The sequence below is a fragment of the Lampetra fluviatilis genome, chromosome 39 (assembly GCF_964198595.1).
Source record: "Lampetra fluviatilis chromosome 39, kcLamFluv1.1, whole genome shotgun sequence".
Classification (NCBI taxonomy): domain Eukaryota; kingdom Metazoa; phylum Chordata; class Hyperoartia; order Petromyzontiformes; family Petromyzontidae; genus Lampetra; species Lampetra fluviatilis.
In genome coordinates, this window is record NC_136313.1 from 1965315 (window position 1) to 1987817 (window position 22503).

At 49.8% G+C, this 22503-nt stretch overlaps 1 protein-coding gene across 3 annotated transcripts; it reads right to left on the minus strand.

Moving 5' to 3' along the window:
• Window positions 1–773: 773 nt before the first annotated feature.
• LOC144945854 (arrestin domain-containing protein 3-like) lies at window positions 774–20930 on the minus strand. 3 transcript variants are annotated; one of them, XM_078874427.1, is made up of 8 exons: window positions 20157–20930; window positions 10716–10803; window positions 8883–9030; window positions 6424–6526; window positions 4851–5107; window positions 3942–4104; window positions 3324–3478; window positions 774–2315 (listed from the first exon to the last, which is right to left on the minus strand). In XM_078874427.1, exons 1-8 carry the CDS (start codon window positions 20431–20433, stop codon window positions 2268–2270), a joined length of 1239 nt encoding a protein of 412 aa, XP_078730553.1. In that variant the 5' UTR covers window positions 20434–20930; the 3' UTR covers window positions 774–2267. The 3 variants fall into 3 exon arrangements, with proteins under 3 accessions (XP_078730553.1, XP_078730555.1, XP_078730556.1); XM_078874429.1 differs by having other exon boundaries at window positions 774–2352; XM_078874430.1 differs by lacking the exon at window positions 20157–20930 and adding an exon at window positions 14404–14681.
• Between the last annotated feature and the right edge of the window lie 1573 nt (window positions 20931–22503).

Genomic DNA, 22503 nt, shown 5'->3' on the forward strand with positions numbered 1-22503 from the left:
GTAAAAGTGGACTCCCGCTGGACACGTCGCTAAGAAGGGACGGCGGGAGACCAACAGAGCGGCAGCCAAGAGGAGGAAACAGTCCCGAGGCACGTCTAATGTGGAGATGGAGCCATTAAAACACAGCGCGTGCAGGAGTCACACGGTTATAGCAGTTTGTGGTGAGCCTTCGTCCAGCAGTGGGTAGACCATGGCCGAGGATTTTTCTTTTTTTTACTGTCAATTAGTGAGGAGCAGGCAGATGCAAAGATCTGCTGCGCATTCAAATGCCGGGATAGGAAGCGGGTCTCTTAAAACAAAAACCTCACAGGGAACGCTTACAAATTTCACGTTCCCCACGACTAAAGCAAGACCATTCCACGTACACACACGCACACATACGTGGCCAAGAGTGCATGGGAACAAGCGGAATAAACACAAGAGTTCATTTTGCTTTGATTTATTTGGCAAAGGGGAGGCGCAAACCGCATCGTAAAAGGGGTTTCCAACCAACACAAGAGACCGGGAGACTTGCGTGTCGTTCGTAACAGCGGGAGGGGGTCGGGGGTGGGGAAGTAACGCAACACGGCTGGCTGGAGTGTTCCAGCGGAGGGGGGCCCGACCAGCTGCCGGCACGGCACGCAGCATGCAGGCGACAACGAGTGGCAACGCCACACCAACAAATACTTTTTAGCTTAACTTTTGTTTTTATTCGTTTCTAAAAACCTTGCAGCTGAGCCACCCACCCTCCCTCCCATTCACAATGTAACATTAAACGAAGCAAACGGCCCCTGATCCACCCCCCCCCACCACCGCCCCGAAAGAAAAGTGCTACGATTGATGTCCGTCAAAAAAGAACGGGGATACAGATTACGATAGGAAGAGGAAGCAGTGATTGTATATGGTGTGTAATATCTCTAGAACGCATTCCAATACACGCCTCTAAATAAAGTGAACACGAGACTCCGGTACAAAAAAAAGAAGAGAGAATCGCTACAGTTATCCAACTCACAATTGTACAAGCAACTTCCTACGTTTAAAAACTGTTCCAACACAAAAAAAACACGCGCCCGCGCACACAACCAGGGTGGCTAGCGTTTCCTCCACAAACGATGTGTTTTTTTTATTTTGTTATATCATGAAAACGATACAAATGCCCTGTATTTGACGTGGATAGGAATTCAAAAGACGGAACTCCCCGTCACTCGAAAGCAATTATTGCACAAGGAACATCTGTGGGTTTACATTCGGACCGAGGGCATGGAATGAAATGGGCCTTCCAAGTCACATGGAAAAATTAAACCCGCGTCAAATCTTCACTTCGAATGAGTTTTTCTTTGCTTTAACTCAACGTTTGTGATGCTTTTTTATTTATCCCTCCACGTGAACTTTTTTTTTTAATCATTAAGTAGTTTGTTCCCCAAAAAAACCGTACATTCATGTTTAGTGTGATCGAACATGCAGAATTCATATGAACGAGTTGCAAAAGGGAAATAATAATACAAAACTTTGAACAAGCGCGTGTGCACACAGGAACTCGCAATAATATACAAACAGAAATAACAAATCGCATAGCTGCATTACCTGAGTGTTTTTGTTGGCAAAAGTAAGCTTTAACCAAACATTTTACTTTAGCGCTAGGCCGTGCCCATGAGAGAAAAACCAACGCAGGGTCGGTGACGATGATAATGACGTCAAATGTGTTTTCCATGTGAACAGAGGCAACAGCATGTAAACCACAGATAAGTAATACTTACATCTAAAAGTAAGCTTCGTTTTTTTTATTTCTTCAGCACCATTCTTCACTCTTGCGTGGGGGGAAAACCCCTCCCCACCCCCTTCCCCCAAAAAGTGTCCTCGTCCCAGCGCTACGCACACACAATCCCGTCCGTGTTCCTATAAAACCGTTCTCTTTATGAAGCGAGGGGGGGGTGGTTAGGTTTATCTCTCTCTCTCCGAAGAAGAATGGTACCGGCGCGCAAGTGCTCCGCGAGTCTGCGTCTCTCGCTTTCGTTTTTTTTTTGCTGTGCTTTGGTACTTCCAGTCTCGCAGTCTTCGCCGCCGCGTCCGCCGCGTAGCAGCAGCAGCAGCAGAACGACGGCCACCCCAGTCGGGGTGGGGAGGGGGCGGCGGGGAAGTGGGCGCAAATCGGTCGCCGCCAACCTCGTCGCGACGACGGCGGCCGCGGTGTTCTCCGCGGCACACCTTGCAGAGCCGCGGGGAAGGTGGGGGGGTGCAGCTCCTCCCGTCGGTTTCACCGGGTCGGATGGTCGCGTTATCTCCGAGGTTCAGTGCGAGGGGATCCTTGCGCTGGTTTCCGATGGGTGAGGATCGAGCTGCGGGAAAGGAGGATCGAGTTTAACCACTGTGGTTCTATAAAAAAAACACACACAAACACAACCATGACCATCCATGCCCGAGCTGGTTCCCAAACATCGTGATGATGCTTCCAGGACACGAAGCAGCACTTCGGACCATTGTGCCAAACACAAAAGACGCAGTCCAACCCGGACAGCTGTGTGGCACACACACACTACAGCTAAAAACCTACGCGGTGGTAGTACTACGCTAGGCATAATCTCTGCAATGCTGTCCGTACCAGGTCCACCCATGGTATTATGTATGTGCAGTGCAAGGCAGTGAGGGGGGGGGGAAGACACTTATGAAGCTGTAAGCAATCGACACAGAAGGGTGTTGGTGTCACGATGCGGGCTGTGCTCAAGCCGAGAGGGTCTGGAAAACACAATATTCCGGGAACTCTCCCGGGGATCTAGCTGACACCCCCCCTAACCGCCCCCCCCCCCCCCCCCCCCGTGTGCCCTCTACGAGCGTCAATAGAAATCAGGCCGGTGGCGTGGCCACGTTTACAGCGCACCAGGCATTTCGCTTGACGTGTCGGGAGGGTTTTAAGGGAAACGACGTTCGACAGGGACTCGTTTTGTTCGGTTTGGGGAAAATTGAAAGGATAGAGGCCGACAAACTACCACCCATTACCTTGCGCTGCCATGTGGAAGGCGCAAGGTGTGCAGGGGGGTGGTAGATTGACGGCGTAAAGGACTAGGAGACGCGCGAGAGAGAGAGAACGTAGCCATGGCCAGAGGCGGGAAGGAAGTTCGTCCAGCCTGGTCAGCCACCAAGCGACAACGGATGGACAAGTGAACGAAAATGTGGGCTGTGTGTATGCGCACACATTTCTAGGGAAATTTACACCAAGGCCTCATTCATCTGGTGCTTACAGCTGTGCCCAAAAGGAAAATATTTATCACTGCAAAACAACTTCAAGACTGTCCCCCCCACCAAAATCCACGGATGGTGCATAACAGGTCCCCCAAGTATAGACGCACCTCGGAGTAGAGTGGCGGAGGCTGGTAGCGGAACTCCTGCACATAGGCGTAGACGGGGCGTGCGAGGGCGCCCTCGAACTCGTCCCGAGGCCGAGACGGCGGAAGACTCCTCTGACGCTCCTCCTCGCTCACCACGTCCGCGTACAGTGGCGGCTCTGCGCGCGGGGGGGGGGGGGCGGGAAAGACCACGCGGTTCTCACCCGTCTCTAGCGCAAGCTGCCCACCGGCGAGAGAAACTCGTTAGGAAATCGGCGAAACACGAAAACGACGAGACATCTAAAGGAGAATGTGAATGCGAGCCCACTCTTCTCAATCCCCTCCACCGCCACCCACCCCTCTAAATCCAGGTACACGGTGACCAGGCCTGTGGCCTGAAAACTCATTTCTTTATAACTGCTTTTTGTGTTTAGATTGTTGTATTTCCCCTGCACCTCCAATAAGCACGGTTGGCTACGTACGGTGCGAAATAGGTTAAAAAAATATACGATAATTTTTGTATTTTAAGCAACCCAACCCCTTAAGGGCAACACGCACTGATGGCGAGATTCCAGCCAACGTCCAAGGCACGGCTGCGCCATTCCTGCCGGCCTTGCAGTGCGCGCGAAGCGACCCTTTTACCTTCGGGCGAGTCGGGCAGCGCCAGGCGCAACCACTGCAGGTCGAGGCTGCACTGGCTGCTGATGCTGGAGGTGCGGCTGCCAAAGGCGTGCAGCGGGATGGTGCCGATCACCAGCGGCAGGCTAAGGCTCAGCTGCAGCGCGCCGGGGATGTCCACGTAAATCTGCATCGGGACACAAGACAAAGATCTCCCGTTATAGCCTCAAGACTTTTTCAGAAGAGACCTGGTCACAAATGGTAACTCAATGTAGTGGCTTACCAAGTGGAAATTTATAGCAGCCAAATACTCTAAAACACATGTTGATTCTAAAATGGGGGGGGGGGGGGGCGGAAACCGGAGGACCCGGAGAAAAATCCACACGACCACAGGGGAAAAAAATGCAAATTCTTAACAGACTGTTGGGGCAAGTGCTGTTAGCGAATGCCTACGAAGGCTGGCACAGCACACAAGGGGGTGGGGTAGCCAACACCTCGCCTTTCCAGTGGCGATGTTCATGACATGACGCAACAGGATCTCAAATTGTAGCCAAGTCAACCTAAGGGAGGCCCAGGACGGATTCAGATAATCGTCACTGTGTTGGTGGTCGTGAGCGGGACTCGCGCTTATAGCACAGCGCACTAACCGCTACCCACACACTCACCATCGTACAAACGAGTCTATTCGAGCTTACGTGACAAAAAATATAGAGTTACACGAAACGACCTCTACTTGAAACGCGGGTCGACGGGTTTGTAGCGCAGTGCGCAAACCGCTACACTACCGCTCCCCTCGCACGCAGGCACGTGCACACACACACACACCTGGCCGCGAGCATGCGCGTCAGCCACCGGTTAGAAAAACCACCAGCCGCATTCCCGAATACGCCGCAGACGCCGGAGTCATTCAAGCTGCGGGGTGGGGGGACGCACCAGCAGCTCGTAGGTGACGCGGATGAGAGTGCACTCGAGAATGGACGGCGAGACGGGCGGGATTTTGAGCAGCTTGCTGTTCCACGCCTCCGCCATCCCCGGAGACACGGAGTCACCCCGCAGGTTGGACACGAGCTGGCGCACCACCTTCTGCTTGCCCTTGGCGCAGAAGGTCTGCGTCTGGTAGAGGGCGGCTTTGGGCACCACCAGGCGGGAGGAGCAGTTCTCAATCTCCGCGTTGATGGCCACCGATTCGCCTGCAAAAGCAAAAAACGAAACGCACGCACGCGCGCAGCCGCGTTGAGACGCTGCACGACTCCACTGTAAACAGTCATCCCCGTGCACGTATGCAAGGAGGTGGAACTTTTTTGCACCGTACGTGGGGGGTAGTGCCCGCTACTACCACGGTTAGCGCATTTCCACGGCCGTCGCTCGCCGATTCCCCCCCACCCATGCAGAGGAGACTAACCAGTTTCATCTTATCCATCGCGTTCGCTCACCACACCGACCTGCTGCCACCTACTCGACTGACCTGCCTCTATTGGACATATGTGAAAAGAGCTTCACAGCTCATCGGGTTCCTCCAGCAAAAATATTCCGATTCACTGTAGAGGACACCCTTCATTGTCGTTGCCTCTTCCCTCGCACTGCTCCGCTTTGGGATTCCCTCCCCAAGTTCTTATTATAACGTTGCGCAATGCAATACACGTTTAAACGCTCATCTCTTATACCTTCACGAGTACCGTTTGTCCCTGGCCATTTGGCATTTTCAGCCTTGAGGAGCGTGCTTAGCAACCGGGATAAAGTAACAAAAACAGCTATCGCATACATGTCCAGCACTTGTCGCCAATCCACTGCTGGATGAGGCTCGCCACACCGAGGTCATGTGGGTTTGTGACGGCAGGGCGCATCGTACAGTACAACAACGGCTCCTGTTGCATTGTGCATTGTATCCTTGTAGACATCGCATTGTGCAAGCAGGCCCTGAAAACCCACTGGTTAACATTCCTTTCGATTCAATGTGGACCAACTTGCTGAGAAAACATTACAAACATCATAATGTAAATACCGGAAAATGAAACCAAATTAAACCCGGACCCGCTCTCGTCAAAACGGCTCAGAATGTCACTTTGTAGCCTATAAAAAAAGGCCACATTACCCGCACCTCCGATTAGCACGGTGGGCTACTTATGGTGCGCAAAAGATGTTCAACATACAAACATACATGACGTCACATGCACGTTGGAGAATTGGATTCAGCACTCCGATTGGAGCGTGGTGCCGCTTCAGATTGAACTCTGCGAATCGTGATGCCGACCTCGGATGTTTCACGACCCCAAAAGTTAATCGGAATGCTCGCGTAATGCTACCTTCACAAATCCAATAGAACTCTGGCTGACAAGAGGACCATCTGCGTCGCTTCCTTCTTTTCTAATATCCGCTGTCCGTAACGTGAAGCGCTTCGGGTGCCGGCGGGTGGGCAGGAAATTCAACCTTCATCGATTGCTACCCCGTCTTTCAAAAACGCCGGGGGGGGGGGGGGGGGCGGAACAAACCCACACACGGCACTCACCGGGGCAGTACCCCTTGCGCTGGATTTTGGCAGAGAGCGAGATGGGTCCCGAGGTGCAGAGCCAGCAGCACAGAGTCTTTTCCTTGGTGCCGCCCGCAGGAGACTGAGACACAACACAGCCACGGGGAGGGGGGAGGGGGGGAGGGCGCCAGCCAGGGAAGGGGGGGTTTATAGCGCCTTGCCATCTGCAAGAGCAACCAGAAACCCCTTTATTTTTAAAAGCCGGTCGTTGTAAAACCATCGGGACCAGTCATTGTCACAGCGCGAGACCAAACAGGACACAATTGATGACGCAAGAGGGTAAATATATATTTTTTTAAGTCAAGGGAACAAAACTGCACCGATGACCGCTCCGTGGGTCGGACAAGGCGGGTCGTTGCGGTTGCCGCTTTCTGCTCGTCCACGGACACCGCTCTCAACTATTTTTTATGTGACCAGGTAAGGCCTACTGAGCTACATAGCTCTTTTTCAGAAGTGACCTGACTACAAATTAAAGCTCGGATTGAAAAAACACATTTCTTTCCAACTGCCTTTTTGTGTGTTCAGTTTGTCGTCCTTTCTCCGCAACTCCGATTAGTACGGTTGGCTATGTACCGTGCGAAAGAAGTTCAACATGCATAAAAGTGGAACTTTATAGCAGCCAAACTCTAAAAAACACATGTTTCTAAATGTGGAGGGGAAAAAATGGAGGACCAGGAGAAAAATCCACGCGACCACAGGGAGAGAGAACATGCAAACTCCAAATAAACAGGCGTCGTCAGGTTCGGGATCGAACCCACGATGTCCTGCATACCAGGCGAGGGAGATAACATCTCGAGACCGCGGCACAGCTGGGAGAATATGAACTCCATGACAACAAGTTTGGGGCACAGCTGAATGCACAGGACGAGCCATGTACAGATACCCCGCTGGACTCCAATGGCCCCCCTCGGTCTTCACAACTGGCGACCAAATATTGTGAAAGCAATGGCTCCATATCTCACAGGGGAGAGTTTGAAAGAATATAAGAGTCTATGAAGATTGATTACAGACATTGCAAAGTTACACCATTGGAACCTCATTTGCCAGTAGAAAAATATGATAATAGTTTTTTTACCCTTTTTATCTGGCAACAAAACTGACACTTTTTTTGCATTACGACTGCATGTATTGTGGTCTATGCAAACATGACTCCTTGTAAAAAAGGTGTCAGTTTTGTTGCCAGAAAAAAAGGGTAAAAAACCAATTATCATTGCAAAGTTACCTTTTGTATTCTCTCATTTTCCCATATTATTCTAGCGGGGTATCTATGAATGGGTCACCCTGTATATCTTAAAATCAACAAGACGTTTCGATCGCAGCAAAGAGGGTCGCCGTCTGCAGTCGCAACTTTCTTGACATTATTTCCATTCCAAAAAAACATTCCTTTTTCTCTTGCGCAATAAAACAAAAAGCAAAAGTCAATACGGCAGAAACACACGAAGTAATATTTGTACGATCAACTCTCGATTGACCGTGGCAATGGTGGGAGAGGGGTGGGGAGGGGTGGCTCAGATAAAAAGAATACACACCACAGATACGAATTGAGCGATAAAAAAAGCTATTTATCGTTTACCTACGTGAAGTCTTTGAATGTGTCGTCAGTCTTAAGGTAAAATTGGGCACGCGTTACGAGTGAGGGGCAGCTAACGTTGCAGGGCACGCGTGCGATAGAAGGCGCCAACGAGTGTGGAATTACATTTCGTATTTATATTTTCCTATTTTCGTAAGAAGCATGGTCAATAAGCAGCGTGGACAGTAGCAGCAATAATAATTATATAGCAAGTGGTTCATCCTGACAGCACAAGCCAACAGTGTTAACATCGGAAGTGCTAACTAGAACGGTGGTAGCTAGGAGTGACAAGGAAGTGACCGAAAGTCACCGCATCGCGTGCTTTCACAAGCAGCTTCTGCGGCCGTCTGGAATGCGCTTCCTTCCACTGTTAGGAAGCCACTGGAGATATGCGCTTTGAAATCTAGACTGAAGCACTAATTTCTTTCCAACCGCTTCTTGCATTTAGTTTGTTGTCCTTCCCCAGCACCTCCGATTAGCACGGTTGGGGCTTCGTACGGCGGAACGAAGGAAGGTCAACATGCGTATGTTTCACTGAGATATAGCGACGGGGGCGACACGGCAATTTGGGTTTTCATCCAATTAAGTAATTTGCAGGGCGATTTTAAAAAATTGGAAACTAGACGCTGGTCACCATGCTGCTCATGCTATTCTCGAATAACGACGTCAGCGGATCTCCCGATGTCGACTGCGACGTAGATGGCACGTGTTCGCGGTCAACACGCAACCCTCCCCCCCCCCCCCAGCAGTATAAAAGCCAGGGGAGTCTGCACACGGTGAGGGGGAGGAGACAATCGAGAGTTGAACCGCGTGAGAAAATAGAAGGGAGCACCGATTTGGTAGGAGGCAGCCACGGAGAGCGACTCACCAGCAGGTCTGGAGTGTTGATGTCGACCTGCTCGATGACCGTGAACTCCGACTTGGCTTTCTGCACGAGGGTCCACGGGCGGTGAAGTTCCACTTTGACCCAGTAGCGGACAAATCCGTATTTGCCTTCGAAGGAGGTAGCAAGAGGTCTGCGTGCGCAGCAGAACATGACGGGCAGAGAGCGAAACATTAGCGTCTCATTAGCTTCACGTTTGGCAAGCGCGCGCACAAAAGTGACTAAGGGTGGGTGGAGTGCGTTGAGTCACACTGGTGCATGCGGGGGGCGATGACTTCAGAAACTTAATGTTGATTTGTTTCTTCAGTAACCCTCTGCGTTCAAAGACTAATTGAGTGACTCACACCTCAGATTAAACCACCTATTTCCAAACTTTTTCTCATGGGTTTTTTTTTTTAACTCAGAACAAATCCTGTATGCACCTCTCTTCAGAAGTACCAAAACTACTGTCATATACAGGGAGGTTGATATTCATAAGTAGTAGCAGTGGTGGTCCATGTACTGCACTTGAAACCCAGCAACATAAGTTTTTTATTCAGGGCAACTGCTAATATAATTCGCGAGTGGCGTTTGAACTGGTCCAGAGGGCCTCCCTTCACCAACCCCCACACTGACAGGAAAAGGTAAAATATGTTCAAACAATCTTGATTTGATTTCCACTCTTTGGTTCTTCAAAGAACCAAAGAATATGATAAAACAACTCCCATTACCAACATGGTGTGGAGGCCTTTGTCTATCTGGCAGGGGATATAAAAAAAAACCCCTGTAAACTATCATTAGCCTTGAGTCCTTTATGAAAACATGAGCCTCTTTTTAAAAGTTGGACCCTCCATTTAACATGTTAAGGTTAAACAAGAGCTGGATAATCCCAATGTGTAACAAACATGACATGGATAACACTGTACGAAACATTTAAATCACTAAAAAAATTATATAAGAATAAAAACACAAGGTCGAATGATCCGGTGCCATAAAAATAGCGCAGTCTGACAGTGGCCACCAAATCGCATGCTACCGCTGGCCGCTTCAATTAGTTTGCCGGCAGCATCTCAGACATTCACCACAAGGCCACTAATGCCCGATGGCATCAACCGGCTCAACTCACCGACAAGAGAATTGAACGGAAACTCCTGACCAACTCAATGCCGTACAAAGTAAGTTGTGAATAGCTAAATTTTTGAGAGTCTATGAGCCTTTGAGTGTACAAATCTCGATGTACGTTGAGAATTCCTTCCGCACCGTACGTAGCCAACCATACTAATCGCAATGCATTTATACGACCTGGACATATGTGAAAAAGCTTTATAGCTCATCAGATTCCTCCAGAGTAAATAAATGTGATTTCCAACACATGCACCACATAGTCACACTGCTGCCTGCTATGATCAGCAGCAGAATCTCAGACCATCACCAGGTTACAAGTTTTGCAGCTGTTCTCACCGGCTCACCCACCAGCCTCGAGATGAACAGATAAACTGCCGATCAAGTCTTCACCACCACAGGAAGTCATTCGTAGCAACGGTACACCACATCGGCTGGATACCCAAAATAGTGAACTATATTTTTATTTTACCAGTTAAGGCCCACTATTGCAGCCAAATAGTCTGAAGGCATATCGATTCTAAATGTGGGGAGAAACTGGAGGACCCTGAGAGAAATCCACAAGACCATGGGGAGAACACGCAAACTCCAAATATACAGCCGTCAAGGTCGGGATCGAATCCACGACATCCTGTAGGGAGTTAACATCTTGCCACAGTGGCGCCAAGTTCTGGGAGATGTTACTCGGCAGTCGTCAAGACGGGACAGTTAACGTACCCCTGAGGCAGCTGGAAGCTGAAGGCAAACTCGTGTTTTCCAGCCTGCAAGACGGTGGTTGCTTCTTCACGGTTTTCCACCGCCGTTTCTGCCAAGAAAGAAAGAAACGCAACGAGGTTAGAAGCTCTGAAACAACCACTCCCAACGTCAAGGAAGACTTGCACACGACTGTTCTCCCGCAATGGAGGGAGATCCCAATGTGATCGATGGCATTCGCAAACCCACACGCAAGCCGCTGGGCATTGCGAGCACGGCAGTGGTCTAGATGGTATGCAAGGATGTACGGGATCCAGTTTGTGTAAGCATGTAGAGACTCGGTGGTTAAATGTCCCCCTCCTCCCCCCAAAAGATGCCCTCGGACCCACTGGTGATGGGCCTTTGGCCCACAAAAGCTACAACGGACTCACTGGTGCTACCCCGGCTGTCCCTGGGACTTGCTGTTGTTGGTGCTGGGCCCTGGCAGCACCCCCCCACCACTCATCCTCCTGTCCCCCACCTACAGAAAGTGCCGCAGTGTTGTTATCTCACTCTCCTCTCCCTCCGTTTCCGTCCCGACACAATCCAAACAACGCCTTATACCCTCCTTAACGAAGTGTCCTTTTCGGTTTTGTAAAGCCTCTCGAGATGCCTTTGCTCGCAGACGCTCTCTAAATAAAGGTTGTTGTTCACTACGGCATGGATGTGCAGGCTGAGTCTAAGTGCTCGCGTGTTATCGTATTGCAAAGCCTTTCCCTCCAAATGATTTCATAAATACGGAGCTTTTGAAGAATCAAAATATCACCCAATTTCATGGCATTGAAAAAATAAATCCAAAACCCTTAGTTGTTCTGCATTTGAGCTATGACATTTTATTGCTATTATTCCACTTGTTTAACCAGGCAAGCCTTACCGAGTCCCAATATTTTCAGAAGGGTTCTGACATGTATTTGTGGTCGGGTCCAATGGTTGCTCTGCTAATCCCAAATTGAGGAATTTTTGCAGGTAAGTTTTCAGCATTGGGATGCTTGGCCAATACCGGTTACACTGAGTCACTTCTCTAAAGGTGTGGCCGAATATTTGGCTGCAAATAGTGCAATGAGTGGCTTTGCACATCACAAGATGATTTGGCTGACCACCAAGCCACATGCTAAATAGTCACTGTGATACAAGGCAGCAGACTCGTCGAACCACAAATCAAACTCTTGCCACTCCACGAAAGTCTCGACATAACATGAGACAAATCACTGCATGAAAAAACTAAATTTTAACCTTGGAAAAAAATGCCAAGGTGCAGCCCTGCAATCACTTGCACATGCCACTGTTGTCTGAAGAGCCTCTACTAAAAAGGGAGGTCTAGACAATCCCTTTGAGAGAGTATTTGGTGTAATCTTCCATGCTGGTCAGACCATCTGGTCAGAACATCTGGTCAGACGCCCAGCCAGGGTGGAACGCCCACTCGTTTTTTACCCCACCAAATGCAATATGCGGATTGACTAGCTTGGATGTATCCATTTATAATGCTTGGTAGACAGGAGTGGGGGGGGGGTGATGCTAGACCATACCAAGGTTTGATAAGTTGCGCTACCAATATGTATTACAAATACATCATCAATAACATGTCAAATTTGCCCCTTCTCATTCCACACTGCTGCCTCGTGTTGCAGCACAACGCTGCGCTCACGCGGATGGTAATGGACAATAATCACATTGCCGTTTAAAAATATCCATGGATAATTGCCTAATATGTTCTGCTTCTGTTCGCGCATATCGGTTTTCCACGCAGACAATAGAAACAACCGTGCCCCTTTCACAATATTCCGTGGCGATGACTTCACGTGTTTGTCCGAGTCGTCGTGAGCCATTGGGCAACTGCCGATAGTTGGGATTCGTCGCGTGACAAAAAAATTGGGGAGAAAATTCGGTCGATCGCGAGCATTTGGGAGAAAACGTTCAGCCGAGCGGGAGCGGTGGTTATTGATGGAAGCCGTTGCTCCCTTTTTTTGTGTTGTTAGCCGGCTGGATGTGGAACAGAGCGGTCGTAACCGGTCCGAAGCGGTTTTCCAACACAGCCAAGGAATTGCCTGCATAGGAGCGTGCGCGTAATGCCATGCGGTGACGCCACCGCCGCACCCTCTGCATTGGCACTCGGCAGAAGAGCAGCAGCGGCAGTAACGGCACAGATTTGCTTCGGGCATTTGCGGAGCATGAAATGTAAAAAAAAACACTTCTGTCATTCTGTAAAAAGCCAACTCTTTGTTAGGTGCCTGACCGTCGTTAATATTTATCCTGTTCCAAAAGGAGACAAAATTACCGCCCCCCCTGCTGCACTTGCCATAATGGTTTGTATCTTACGGGTAATTTATGGTGGCGGCTTTCGATTAATGGCTAAACTGCGATGCGCAAGAGCGGAACAAGCAACAACAACAAAAATGACAAGATTGAAAGCGGGAGAGCATCGCCGTTCTATGCAAATCGCATTGCACTACACGAGTACGGAATGTATCCTGGGCATATAAAAAAGGTAAAGCCATTGGCAGAACAGAGGAAATGCGCTTGTGTCAGTTCAGCGAATAGTCGGGCCTTAACTCGGTTTGCCAACGGGGGCAATTTAAAAAAACCCACACAAGTCAAGGTGAACTGCAAACACTAACAAATTAAGCATTCGTGCCGCACAACACAAGCGGGGTGGGGACGCTGCACCAACGGCAGAATTAGCGCGTGTTGCTCATGTGTTAATTTTACAAGAGTGCAGGAACTGTACGCTTCGTCAGCGAGGGCAAGAGTTCAGCATAGCCTTGGCCTCGAGCTTAAAAAAAACTTGAACTTGGACGGTCACCAGCTGAGAAGCTGAGCGATCTGCGAGTGGTGTTAATATTTGTGCTCAGCAGAATTAATAGCAGGCAAGTTGTGGAACACACACCTGTGAACAGGTGCATGATTAGACGTTTGATGCAATTTATCTTTCGCTCACTGATAAACATCAGGGTGCCGTGGTGGTGAGATGTTAACTATCTCGCTGGTATACAGGAGGGCGTGGGTTCGATCCTAACCTTGACGCCTGCTGTATATTTAGGAGTTTGCAGGTTCTCCCCGTGGATTTTTCCCCTCCACATTTTATAAACATGCATTGAGTATTTTGGCTGCTATGAATTTCCACGAGATAAGCCACTGCTCATTGGGCTATCATTTGTGAAAGCCAGGTCGCTTCTGTAAACGAGCTACATAGTTCAGTGGGCCTTACCTCGTAAAACTAGAGTTTAGTTTATTATCATCAAATATCAATCCACTGCGAGATGAAGGCCTCCAACAAGCAGCAGCAATCCCAAGATGGAGCACAATGCAATCATCTACACAGAAAAAAAACCTTGTTTTACATCAGTGTGGTAATCGGTATTGGAATACGACAATTGCAAGTGGAATGTGTCACGTGGTAGGCCTCGTTATAGCCACCCCTGCAAATTGGTGTCTTCATTTCGACAGTGGAAGTTGCGCCGGTCTAACGCAAGTCTGGCATCAATGCTTTGCACCACCACACATTAAATCACACGTGAGAATAATCTCACAGCTGTTGGGGTGGGGGGGGTGTCGAATACAAGCCACGCGTTACAGTGCAACTCCATTAATTATGCCATCTAAGAATGTCCTTAACCTCGGTCATTATACACATGCGTACCTTGAACAGATTAATTAACACATTTGTTTTTTATACCTTTAACCAACTGGGAACCCGGCATCGGGACAATACGTCTTCGGCACAGGAGCCTTGGAAGTAGAGCACATGGTGTTGGAATCGTTAAGCTCACTAACAACACTGCCATTTAGAAATGAGGCATTAGACCCGGGGTTGCAACTTGGGGAGTTCCCTCCGACAGGACGCAGCAGGTCAAGGCTGATGCTTGGCACTGTGGAATGGCCACCAAGGCAGGCAGGCAAGCAAGACCTTCCAACCAAGACCTTCCAACCAACATCCCCCCCACCAAATATTTGTGAAGCACCAACAATCGAAACTGATTTGTTATTATTGTACAACTTTTTCTAAAATCGGGCCAGATGAAATCAACGAATTCTGAGACAACTGGTGGACATTTACGAAGGAAAAGGATGACTTTTGAACGGAGCAGGGGCATTTTCCCAGGAGTGGAGATTTCAGGCTCACAACAAACCAGACCAATATCAGAGCTCCATCAGTATTTCTCTTCTTGGTTCTTTCGGTAAAGTCACGTAGAAGGGAAATAATAAAAATAAAACAATAAAATACAATTGTCACGACGTTTCGGCCACAACGCAAGCATCCGGCCACAACGCAAGCATCCGTCCTCAGGTGAAGAACAGGGCTGTCGGACGCTGTCTTTCCGACAGACCTGTTCTTCACCTGAGGACGGCTGCTTGCGTTGTGGCCGAAACTTCGTGAGAATTATTTTATGTTTTATTTTAATATTTCCCTTCTACGTGACTTTACCGAAAGAACCAAGAAGATGAATCCCTGCAGTCACGAAAGCTTTAAATCGAAACTCCATCAGTGTTGTTATTCCTGTATTGTGCAAGCAGCAGCCATCTGGGCCTTGCATCCACCACGGCACACACACATGCCGTGAATGAAACGTGGCCGACCACATTGTGTACGTTAAATTGTGCAGTGGGAGTGTGGGGAGGGAGCGCACAAAGACCCTCCATACAACAAACTTGTGGGGCAAGTGCTGTTCGCGAGCACCTATTAAGGCCGGAAGATCACACGAGTTGGTGGTGGTGGGGGGGCAGCACCACGACCGACTGCCTTTGTCTCAACAAGGGCAATGATTACACACAACGCTCCAGGTACTCATTTTAGACCGAGTCGATCTAGGGGTGGGCCAACACCAGGTGCCGATTATCTGAACCGGTCCTGGGCCTCCCCTAGTTCGACTCGGCCTCGAATGAGTAGCCGGGGCGATTGTGTGAAAACATCGCCACTGGGGAGACAAAGGCGGCCGGGCGTGGCGCTGGCTACCCACCCTGCTCGTGGACAGTTCCGGCCTTAATAGGTGCTCGCTAACAGCACTTTCCCCTACAGTCTGTTACAGGGCTATGGGATCTTCGTGGCCAGCACCACACCCGACAGACAACAGCCCAGCCGCACACACGCACACACGTGCCATTTCCTATTTGCAGCCATAATAAAGAACTTCCAACAACGGCGCTAATCTGGGCCCGGTGTGCTGCCCGCTGTGCGTGCAATGCCGCCACCACAACCACCAACAACAACGCCGCCACCACCACCCCCAACAACGCCGCCACCACCACCCCCAACAACGCCACCACCACCAACGCCACCACCACCGCCACCACCACCACCACCAACAACGCCAACGCCACCACCACCGCCAACAACACCACCACCACCAACAACAACGCCAACATCACCACCACCACCAACGCCACCACCAACAACGCCAACACCACCAACAAAGCCAACACCACCACCACCACCCCCACCACCACCACCACCAACAACCACAGCAGTCCCCCCTCCCCTCCACGACGCCTCCACTTGTTTGTCCGCACTCGCTCGGCGGCCACGTGACGAGGCGGCCGACCAATGGGCGGGCGCTATCTCACACAGCGGGCCCCAGCAACAGAGACTGGTTTGAACAGGATTGAGCTGCTCCGTGGCAGACTCAAACCCACACACACAAACTAAAGGCAAAGATCCCCCGTGCAGCCTCGGCGGACTAGTGGGGCAAGTGCTTAAGAAGCGAGTCGTGCCTATTAAAGGGCGGGTTGGGCAGAAAACCACGCGCGGCCGCCTTTGTCTTCCGAGTGGCCGATGTTTACCGTGCACATCGCACGGGGTAATATTCATTTGGGGCCGAGTCTACTTAGGGGGAGACGGCCCCAGGACCGGTTCAGATCGTCATCGCTGGTGTTGGCCGTGAGCGGGAATCGAACTCGCCCCCCCCCCAAATACACACACATGTTACACACATGTTACGCACAGAGGCGAGTTTGCCATCGTGTACAAACAAAGATCCACCTCCCCCTATAGCCTGAACTGATGTTAGCGAGCACCTATTAAGGCCGGCACGCCACACAGAGGGGGGTGGGATGTGGCCAGTGCCACAACCCGGCCGCCTTTGTCTCCCCAGTGGCGATGTTTACACACCAATGCACCATGTACTCATTAACGTGTACCCTCACACCACACGCAGCCATAGCTTCAACAACGAAACAAAAAAACATCTCACAGCCACGCAATTAGAATGCCATCGCTATGGCAATGTGGTGGTTTTCCCTTTCGCAGATGCAGAATGCAGAAATAATCCACCACCACCACCAACCACGCCACGTATCCCCACAGTGCTGTCTGATAACTTTTTTAAATGCCAACCCCCCGGTCAGAGGTATTTTTAAAGCAATGCATTAGCGACAACAACGAAGTGATATTTGGGCTGAGCAGCCAGAATCAGAATATTGCTGGAGAAATCCGATGGGCTTTAAAGTTATTTTTTGCAATGTTGACCTCCCGTAAATAACAACAAACCTGCAGTTCAAAGTTCCAGCCGAATTGGGAATTGCAATGGCATTTGGCACGGCGTAAGATTAATATGTAAGATAGAGAGAGGATGGGTAGTTACCACGTAAAAACAATTTGTGTTTAGATGTATAATTACCGTGTATCTGGGGCTGAATCGTTAGCAAACGTGGCCTTTATTTTAAAGGTTTAGATCGGTCGTGGAACACTCAGTTCAGGAAGGCTTTGTATGGTTCAAGTGATAATTGTTAGGAGTCAAACTTTCCCCCTTTCTCCTAAGCAACACGACGCAACTTATTTACCGCAATAACAACACCCGCCATCCGCCACCACGTGAAGTCCACTTTGAGGCCACGTGAAGAGTGAAAAGGGGCTCGCTGACTGGAGGTCACGGAGCAGACCCAGGTGCCATGGGATGCCCGAGTGAGATCACCAGGGTAGATGATGCACCCAGCACGTTTTATATTTAATGCACTTACAGGACACACCTGCAACTGCAGGCAAGAACGCAATTACATCAGTCATGCATCTACTACTTCCGGACACCAATGCGGAATTGCTGCTAACATTAAGAGTGGCTTACTCAATACCGCACAGAACACGTTGCTAACGCAGACTGCAAAAAACAATCCGAACAAAAAGAAATGCAGCGCCTCCCACCACAGTTTTGCTTCGAGTGTGACCTCAAAAAGTCCGCGTTTGACTTGCCTTTATTTTCTGGTGTTTCTGCCCACGGGTTCCAAGGGTGTTCGAAAGCAATGTTATCATCCCCGCCTTGTGTACAACACAATAGCAAGGGGCATGCAACTCTTGCCATGTGATGGATGTCCTTGTTGACTTTGCAAGGCCAAACAATTCGTGAACACCCATCGCAGTCCTTGTTACACAAGTGGGGTAGGAGGGGTGAGCTTTGTTTAAACAGTTTGGAAGAACAGATGGCAGAAAAATATTACCGTAAATATGACACCACGTGTGTGTATGCGGGAGCGGTGGTGTAGCTGTAAGCGCTACGCTACGAACTCGGCGACCAGAGTTCGATACCCGCTCACGGCCAACACCAGTGACGATTATATCTAAGCCCTAGGTCGACTCAGCCTCAAATGAGTACCTGGTGAGGTGTAAACATCGCCACTGGGGAGACAAAGGCGGCCGGGTGTGATGCTGGCCACCCACCCCCTCTCGTGTGCCGTTCCGTCCTTCATAGGTGCTCGCTAACAACACTTGCCCCAACAGTCTGCTAAGGCTATACGGGGAATCTCTGTATTTGTCTTTGCATTGCAATGTGTGCAACTCGAGGTTCGGCGACGCAGCGATGCGATTGGATGAGGCAATGCAATTGTTGTGTGAACTCCCGTGCGTTGCGTTGGCATGCGTACGCTCTGGCATGCCTGAATTGGTAAACAACGCATTGCTATCATTTCGCTAGGAATCAAAACAAGAAAACTTGGCTGGGAAAATATGGCACTGGATAGCAAAAAAAGAATGAAACCAGAAATACCATGGTATCAATTTTAAGAATGCCAAGTCTGAATTGTCAGTATTAAAGCCGCTCATATTTCTGATAACAGCTGCAAATCTATTGTCTTTAATTTTCGCACCAGCAGGGATTATGGCTTGTTGGGCACATGTACAAACATTATTCTTAGGCCCGGTCATGCAGTGCACACAAATAAACAGGGAAGCGACTATGCAGTGCACGTATTTTGTTAAAGATTTTGTGAACCATGGATGTTTTTTTAAAAGTCATTATTTATACATTTCCTGTATATTAAAGGGCAATGATCCCACAACTGCAGAGGGTGACTGCCGCATGGAGGAACAGGCAACACTCAAGAGCTTCAGGAGATGCAGAGCGAGTTCGTGGAAATGTTTCCAGGAAAATAGCAGCTGGGCGGACAGTTGTTTACGAGATTCTTTATTTTTTCATGCACAAGGTTGGTGACTGGTCCAGAAAAAATGTGCCACTTTGCTTTGCCATAACTGAGACACGTTGGGTTAAGCCGAGAGAAGTGGCCATTGGAAACAGATGCACAGCAGACGAGCAACAATGGGGGTGGGAAGGGAGGCTTCAACGCCGGACCAAACTCCATGCGGTTGTTGTGTGGCCTAAATAAGCCTCGCACACTCCCTGCTTAAAAGCCTCAACCACACCAGCAAAGCGGGGGAGGGTTTCCCGGTGTCAACCTCCCACCACCCCCCATCCCTCCACTCTCTCGCCCTGCCCAAACCCAGCTGCCGAGGCACAAAAGGGGGCCTCAGGGAAGGTGCACAACGGGACCACGGACCGCAGCAACACGAGGGGATGTTCGCATAGAGGACCGGTATCACCCACGGCAAGTTTATTCGCCACCACGAGCGTAACTAACCACTGGACATGTGTGAAAAACAACGAGCGCTCTATAGCTTATCGGATTCCTCGAGTATAAAGATTCACATCACAAGCGTGTATCTCAACATCGCGGAGTTCTGACCAGCGGTGACTGGCAACAACTCCTTAGAGAGGTCACCATCACCGTGAACCTCACCACGCCTCGAGTCCTCACCACCTCGAGGCTTAACCACATCCCTGAGTGTTTCCCCCCCTCTTCAAAGTCCTCCCATTAACTAGACTCCTCAACCCACCACTACCCTACCTCGCTTGCTGTTGTGCACCCAATACGTTCTGCGTGTCATTAGTTCCACCAGCCTCGTCGTATTATTTGTTCCGATTGTATCAGGATGTTGACGCACGACCTTGCCGTTCGGAACGCACAGAAGCTTTTGGTTGTTTTTTTTCACGGGTTTTACCCCCGCCCCCCCCCCCGCTGTAACCACGTTTCTACGGTGCGACCCAAATCCCCCCATCGACAACTGGGGATTTTTTTCCCCAATGGGGGTTCATCCGTGTCAAAATAAAACAAAACCACAAGCCCCCCTAAACAAACAACTACCACCAAACCAACCTCGTCACTCACCGGTATCGGGCTCGATGATGGCGTCCCTGTGGCTGAAGAAGTCCACCTCGTCGCTGTAGTTCTGCGTGTAGGCCGTGTTGGAGCCCGCGTTGCGAGACTCGGTCCAGTGCACCTTGGCGTGTCCGCGGGCCTGCAGCACGAGCGAACGGAGCCGCAGCTCCCCCGCCGCCTCCAGCAACACGCGGCCCGCCACCACGTCGCCGCCAGAGAACACGGGTGCCTGGCCCGGCTCGCAGTCGAAGGCGACGCGCAGGGAGCGAACCTTGCCCAGCACCATTGCCGCCGACACACACCACCACCACCAGCCAGCAAGCCAGCCACGCTCCGGGCTAGGAGCTGGCAGGGCTTGTAACCCTACCGCAGCCGCGTGCTTTTAGCACGAAGCGCAGCGGCTAATCGCGACGCGCGCATACGCGTGCAGTGTGTGCCGGTCTGAGTTGGTGCACGCTATAACAGCACTTGCCCTCCCCTTCGACTGCAGCTATCTATAGCAGGCTATACGGGTAATCTTTGTCTGTGTGCCTATCCCGGCGTGTGTGAACGAGAAGAGTGGTATAACGTGTTAATGCAATTACGAACCGCGCTTGCGTCTGTGCGTCCAGTGCCTGCAATGCGCTGTATATTACAAGTACAAAAAGGGGAGAGGGGGGGGTGTTAAAACGTACAAAATATTTAATTGTAAAAATTAAAATTTTACAAAAAAAAGACTCCGAAACGGCGCGCCCGTAAACAGCGGCGGAGCGGGCGCCGCCACGCCGCTTTAAGGCGGCCACTTCCGGGTCCACTGAGACCACGCCCACTCGAGGGGCGGTGCCAATCACCTTTGCGTACGCCCACCAATGGGCATGTTTGATAACGAGGGCGGGGCTAGACTAGACCAAGACACGCCCACACGTGCTGATGGGCGTGGCCTATCTCGATCTGGCCACGCCTACTACACGATGGTCGGTTCGGGTGTGGTCGCTGACATCATTGCAGTGTCCCTTTAAACAGGTGAGGGACAGCTGATTGGGCGATGTCCCTTTAAACAGGTGTAGGGACAGCTGATTGGGTGATGTCCCTTTAAACAGGTAAGGGGCAGCTGATTGGGTGATGTCCCTTTAAACAGGTGAGGGACAGCTAATTGGGTGATGTCCCTTTAAACAGGTAAGGGACAGCTGATTGGGCGATGTCCCTTTAAACAGGTGAAGGGACAGCTGATTTGTCGGTGTCCCTTTAAACAGGTGAGAGACAGCTGATTGGGCGCTGTCCCTTTAAACAGGTGAAGGGACGGCCCCTGATATCGATATATTGCAGTGTCCCTTTAAATGAGCTGTTCGAACCGGTCACTGGCTCGCTCCGCAGGCAGAGCAATGAGCTAATTACGATCAACAGAGAAACAATTGTGTTTCCCGCTCAATACTAATACGATATCGTATTGCGTTATGTTGACACGTTGGAATTTTTGCTTGCTGTTTTTGCTGTTCTTAATTAAATTCAGGTTTACTTGGGAACAAAAAAAAACCTCACGGGCCCAATGAGCTGTTACAAAGTGGGCCGTTACCTTGTCGTAAAGGTCATTTGTATATGTAAGTCTATGGGTCTGAATGTGGATCTTTGTTTTAATGTAGTTACGTAAACCCGTGTGTACCTTTGCAACAATTACTCCCGGGTTCCACAGCGCTCTTCATAGGCCGTTTCGTCAATCCACTGCTGGATAAAGGCCTCCCCGTAGCGATATTGATTGTGTGGGGAGCTTAGTCGTACATTTTTTAAAACACCGTTGCTGAGCACAGGCGCAAAGGTCCAAAACGTCAAGCTGCTAGCAACAAACAGCACTTTCAAATAACACGACCATTCGAACGCTGTCTTTCCGACAGCCCTATTCTTCACCTGAGGACGGCTGCTTGCGTTGTGGCCGAAACGTCGTGAGAATTGTATTTTATTATGTTTTATTTTTATTATTTTATTATTTTCCTTCTACGTGACTTTACCGAAAGAACCAAGAAGACGACCACATATTCTTAGGTTTTTTCGGTAAAGTCACGTAGGTAAAAACATTAAAAAGTAAAATAAAATAAAAATAAAAATCACGACGTTTCGGAGGCACAGCCACGACAGTTGTATCAAGTAAATATTTACTTGATACAGCTGTCGTGGCTGTGACGGTACCACCTGAAGACGGAAGCTTGTGTTGCCTCCAAAACGTCGTGATTTTTATTTTTATTTTATTTTACTTTTTAATGTTTTTACCTACATGACTTTACAGAAAAAAACTAAGAATATGAATCATTGCAGTCACGAAAGCTTCAAATCTAGAAAGACGACCACAGTTGTAATAACTTAAACTACGTTTGTACCACAACAG

What these genes read in the sequence shown, in the direction of transcription:
- LOC144945854 (XM_078874427.1), bottom strand. Translation starts at nt 20,433, where the DNA reads ATGGTGCTGGGCAAGGTTCGCTCCCTGCGCGTCGCCTTCGACTGCGAG. An exon ending in TCAACACTCCAGACCTGCTG is followed by an intron (nt 6,527 to 8,882) that starts GTGAGTCGCTCT and finishes GTTGTGTCTCAG; the next exon opens with TCTCCTGCGGGCGGCACCAA. An exon ending in CTCCGCCACTCTACTCCGAG is followed by an intron (nt 2,316 to 3,323) that starts GTGCGTCTATAC and finishes CCTTTCCCGCAG; the next exon opens with CTCGATCCTCACCCATCGGA.